We start from the raw sequence: 5,768 nt of genomic DNA, 5'->3' as shown, positions 1-5,768 counted from the left end.
CAGTTAAGCAGCCCTATGGAGAGACTCACAGATGAGAAACCAAGGCCTCCTATCAACAGCTATACAAGTCATCTCAGAACTGAATCTTCCAGCTACAACCAAGCCTTTAGGTGACTGCACCCTGACCAACATCTTGACTGAGAAACGCTGACCCAGAACCACCCAGTCAGACCACTGCCAAGTTCCTGACCTGCAGAATCTTTGAAATAACAAATCAGATAATTTGTCAGGCAGCAAAAAATAATTAAAAAGGTACAATTGAATAAGATGTGGTGAGCTTTCTTTCATCAAAGGGCAGAGATTATGACTGAATTTGTGTTGTAAGGACTAGGATTCTCTCTTCATTGAATATTTAATAACGACGTAGAAGAGTAAATCACAATTAAACAAAGGAGTAATGTATAAAGAATCCTGAACCTAATCCAACTAACTTTTAACCACTAATTTCTCACCACAAAGAGAAAGATTTAATATTTTTCAAATTTTGAATTCAGGTCTTTAGTATATTCTAATTCAATTTTTTGGTGTATTCTTCTGGTTTAACTACAGCACTGTGATATGCTTATTAAATCACTCGTAAATTGGCATTTTATTTTAATGTGTCGTATTTTAATTTTAAAAAAGGAATAGATTTGTCATTATTTACAAAACTTAATATTACTGGCTTCATTTATTTATATGTATGTATTTTTGTGAAAATGTGAAAAGCTATGCGTTTCCCTCCAATTTATAAAGAGCTCTGTCTTTTACAAAGCAATTTCAAATAGCCTTCACCTCGGGCCATCCCCTAACAGAATGGTTACATGAATCTGGGTAGGGCTCACTTAATTATCTAAAAAATGAAGGGGTTTTTAATACAGAACTAAAATATATTTGGCATATAAAGTCACATTTTCTAAGACATGCTAAACCTATAAGAAAAAAAATTAAAGCTTCTCGTTCTAAAACCCTTCTCTGAGTCCCTCTCCTCTCACCCACGTCCAAATAGGGCATTCAAAAACCAGAGACCTGCCAGATTGCGACAATCTTGGATTTGAAGACAGAAGAAGAAGACAAGTTTACAAAATGTGCATGTATTGAGTAGCTCAAAAACAAGGACATAACCTCAGAGCAAAGAAAATAAAGTTGGAGTACCTCAAGCCCCAACGGCCTCTGTTCTCAAAGTTTAGAGGGTTGGATGGGCTCTACCTAACCATCTCTAGCGTTTCAACCATACTTATCCCACACCCGGAGCCCGAAGGGTGAGGCATTGCGCCTGCGCTGCAGGGGCCGGGCCCTCACAGGCCAGGAGCTGGCGGGGCGGGGCCTGGGCAGGGGCTGGGCAGGGGCTAGGCGGGGCTGGCCGCGCGGGAGATTTGAACGTCCTCTCTGCAGAGTCCAGTGCCCGCGCAGAGGTTGTTACCCATCAGATTTCTCCTAGCGGCCCTGAAACTAGTGGGCCGCAGTTCCGCCTGGAGAGATGGTGGAAGGACCAGGTTGTACTCTAAATGGAGAGAAAATTCGAGCGCGGGTCCGCCCGGGCCAGGCGGTGACGGACGTGCAGGGAAGCGCTCTGCAGAGCCTTGGGGTGTCTGGCTTTCCTCACGCAGCCTCTGTGGCTGCTTTCTCTTCCCAGGTGAGTCGCTCCTATAACTTGCTATGGGGTTAGCAGGGGGAAATGGAATAAAGTCCCCGTCAGGTTTCCCGGGTCCAAATTGTCATCTCTTTGCTGTGGTCCAGCCTCCCTGGGGCTCTTTTTTTCCCCAAAAAGTTTATCTTGACTTTACAGGAGAGATAGCGCGCCTGCGTAGTAGAGAACTGATGAGGGCTAAGGCTGCCACACAGATGCCCAGGCAGGAATTGATCGAAGGTATTTTATTTCATGTCACCTTGCCTAACTTCTTTACAACCCAGCAAAACATAGTTTCCTTAGGTCTATAGCTGCTTTTTCTGCTGTTAATATTATCAAGTCTCTGCAACCTCTGACTTTTTTTCTTCTTCACAGTTTTAAGACAGTAAGCTTTTAGCGTGAAATTCTAGCTTCTCACTTGCCAAATATGCTGCCATTGATAAGTGAAACCCAATTCTGGTTCTCCTAAGTGAATTTATTTCTTTTTAAAGTAAATTGCAGCACAGCTTCTTGCCATTCAGGCGTTCATTGCAGATGGCGTGATATTCATTTGGTTAGAGTTTATAACTTGTACTAAAAATATTCTGATTAAGCCATCATGCTTTAAAAGCCCTTTAGAAGTATGGATGATTGTATTTCATGGATGCACGCAATATTATGCTGTACTACGATTTCTCCTGCAAAACTTCCTCATAGCCTTTGGTTCTGCAAGAAAAAGTTGCCTGCTATAAAATTAACATATGCTTACAACTTGAAAGAAATGAGGTTCTAAGTCTGAGAAAATTTTTCAAACTTGGATAAATAATAAGTTTGCATCTCCTTCCAGTTGCCCTTGTGTTTTTTTATTTTGATTTTATATGCCAGTAGGTATTCTGTACCTATTCTCTTATTAGAGTGCTTCTCAAAATCTCTTCAGGATATTGCAGAGATGGATCTTGGGTGGCCTCTTAAGAATATTAATGTTTGTAAAAATCACTCAACAAAATTTTGAATACTTAAGGCACCAGGGGAACAAAAACAAACAGGTCTTGTGGAGCCTATACTTTAGTTAGGAAGATACACAGATATTCATTAAATAGCAACATAAAGACATGTAAATTAAAAAGTACTCTAAAGGAGAGAAACATGGTTCTGTAATGAGTTACAGGAAGGTCAAGGAAAGCTTTGATGGTAAAGTAACAGGCTGAGGTATGAAGAAGGACAGGGAGGGGATATGCAGCATCTGTGCATGAGGTTGGCTGGCAGAAGGATACTTCAGGCAAAATGAGAGCAAAGGAAGAGAGCTTCAAATATATGAGGGATTAAAAGAAAATCAGTGTGGCTGGAAAAGGGAGAATGAGATGGAACAGGTAGTCTGAAATAAGACAGAACTGGGATTGGTAGATTGGAGAGATCTTTTAGCCTGGTTAGGACTTTGTATTTTTCTTAGGAGTGGTGGAAGTCTTAGAAATGTGGTAAGATCCATTTACACTTTGAAGAGTTCACTTTACCTTGAAAAGAAAAAAATAAAAGACTGGAGGAAAGCCAGAGCAGATACTGCTCCCTCAGGAGAGGACTGCAGGAGTAGACAAGAGTTCAGTGGTGGAGATGAAGAGAAGGGAATGGAATAGCTACTTAGGACATAGAGGCAGTAGGGTATGGCAATGGATATGACGTGAATGTATTTATGGATATCAAAATTACATTATTCAACAATAATATTGTTCGTGTTAGGTTTTACGCTAGTTCCTGGGGATACAAAGATGAATAAGATAAATTTCCTGCTATGAGAATCCAATTTAATGTATTAAATAGATATCATCTCATTGGTATTTAGGCCAAAATAAATTTGTTGTGATTATCTCTAGTGGCAAGGCATAAAGTACCTTTGAAGAACTTTCACATATTATCTGGTTAATGAGAAAGAATAAAAGATTAACCTGATTCTACAAATGAGGAATGTGAGGCTCTGAATGAATTTAAATGTTTCCCAAGATCACATGACTAGTAAGGGATTGATTAGGGTTTGATCTTCCTTTCACACTCCCAAGCCTACACTCTCAACCATGGCTCCTCTCAGTTATAAAATATTCAGTAGGAAAGTGGCCAATTCAATGACAGAAACACCACATTGCTCATTATGTAGTAGTGATGATTTATTAATTCGAGTTTTTTTTGACTCCGGTGTTTGGCTGTGTCTACCACCATTTTTAGTTTTGTTCAGTTTACCTACTCTGATAATTCTCTTCTAATGGCTTCCGTTCCCATGTTAAGAATTCACAGAAGTGTGCAATTTGATAATGTCATACAAATGCTTCATTAATGGTTGAGCAATTATTAACATCACTTGGAAACAATACTAAGTAAACCATACCCGTTAAAGAAAAAGCCCTACACTTAAAGCTGTTATGCTTAATACCTTGATGTAAAGAGGTTTTAACATTGGAATAAGTCTATTGGAACCTTAGACCTATTCCATACCAATTATATAGGAACTAGATTTGAAAATCAATGTGGAATTAATAATCTCTTTGTTCTAAATAATTTGCCATGACTTTACTTTCTGGGCCTTTGGTCTAAAGAAGTAATTATCTTTGTAAACATGAAGAGTCCTTTGCATTTTAGAGGATTGTTGGATTGTTGGATTCGTAGCAAATTTCATCAAAACATGGTAGGTTGTCCCAAACCTCTAGCATGATCATTACTGTAACAGGTGATCCCATGTTTCCTAGGCATTTATACCAGAGTCGAAGCTATTTAAATATTTCTGCTACTGCCTTGAAATCACTGGTTTTCACAAGGCAGCATTTAAAAATAAGTTAATAACTGCATACTATATTCTTTACACTGAAGTAAAGATGAATATTAATTGAGCATTTAAAATATATGATTTAAACTTTAGATAATAATTGTACTGAAAAACCAACCAAAAAAATCCCATCTAAGTAGTTACTGCCGTAATGAACCAGTTCCTAAGCCTCTTTGCTCTTTGTTCTTTGCTCTAGTTTGAAGTTCACAGAGCACACACTTTAATGCATGCCTCCTTGTGACAACTGATGCTCATTTTGAAGAAAGAAGCCTAGCCATAGAAGACCCCAGCTTCTGCTAGTCATGTATGCACTAAATTATTTCTCTGAGTTTTGATCCGCTGTCTTGTCAGCATAAAATGATACAAATGGGTAAGCACATTGCATAAAACTCTGCTTGAGCTTCTGGAACCTTATGGTAAGAAACAATACTAGAATATAAATGAACATGCCTGGTTAATAAGCTGTGAAGAGTCAATCCTCCCATTTTAATTATTGGGTGGATACAATATTTTAGTGAAATCGGTGTGTAATCTGCATATGTTTTCAATCTCATTTCACAAAACAGGATGTAAAACAGCGTTTATTTATAAGCATTCATTTCATTTGAAACATAATCATCTGGCTATTCCATAAAAATTTATACATATATTTACTACTCCTTAAAAATTTATACATATATTTAATATGCTAGGTACTCTTATTCATCTTTACATGTCTTTCACAGAGTCATGACAAGAGTGAGCATTTAATAAACATTTGAATGAGTGGAGAAAGGCAAAGTTTTGAATAGTACAAATGCTTAAGGATTTAAAAATAAATTCAGTTCAGAATCTGTCATTATGAATATGTGCATTTTGTTATGTATGTTACATGGAAATTCCTACCATAAAGAAATAAGGAAGCCACATAGTAAAGGTTTTCCTCTTTCCTTCCCCTTTTTAGAGGAAAAAAAAAATCATAGCTCATGTTCTTGCCATTATATGAAGGAATGAGCTAATCCACAGAGATTCATTTTCTAGCGAAATGAAGCTTATTCCTTTAAATACAAATGTGTTTTCAGATTTTATAGAACATGCACCACGTACTTCCTTACCTTAGTAAATGGATGCTGGTAATGATTTTCCCTAATGGCTCAGGATCATTATTACCAGCATTTAGAATTATATGGACTCATGGAACAAGGGATAACCAACAACAGGTTAAGTCTTGCAGATGAGGAAGCTAAGGGAGGTGATTTTTCCATGGCTATCTGTTCATCTTGAATTTGAATTCCATTTCTTTTGTTAATTCCTTACCTAGAGGTGCTTAGACTGAAATTTTTGCTTATTTGCTCAGGATTATATTAGAGGTCATCTAAAACTCTTAGATTA

At 37.7% G+C, this 5,768-nt stretch overlaps 1 protein-coding gene across 2 annotated transcripts in view; it reads left to right on the top strand.

Annotated features, from left to right (window-relative positions):
• The first annotated feature begins 1,336 nt into the window (after positions 1 to 1,336).
• NEIL3 (nei like DNA glycosylase 3) overlaps positions 1,337 to 5,768 on the top strand; it is a 43,211-nt gene continuing 38,779 nt past the window's right edge. For both annotated transcript variants that reach the window (XM_011371471.2, XM_023538159.1), the window contains exon 1: positions 1,337 to 1,615. In XM_011371471.2, the coding sequence (XP_011369773.1) occupies positions 1,460 to 1,615 (156 nt within the window). In that variant the 5' untranslated portion in view covers positions 1,337 to 1,459. The remainder of the gene's footprint in view (positions 1,616 to 5,768) is intronic.

Source organism: Pteropus vampyrus, unplaced genomic scaffold, assembly GCF_000151845.1.
Source record: "Pteropus vampyrus isolate Shadow unplaced genomic scaffold, Pvam_2.0 Scaffold8, whole genome shotgun sequence".
NCBI classification, from domain to species: Eukaryota; Metazoa; Chordata; class Mammalia; order Chiroptera; family Pteropodidae; genus Pteropus; species Pteropus vampyrus.
The sequence above is the reverse complement of the archived record's forward strand: the minus strand, read 5'-3'. Positions and strand labels throughout refer to the sequence as shown.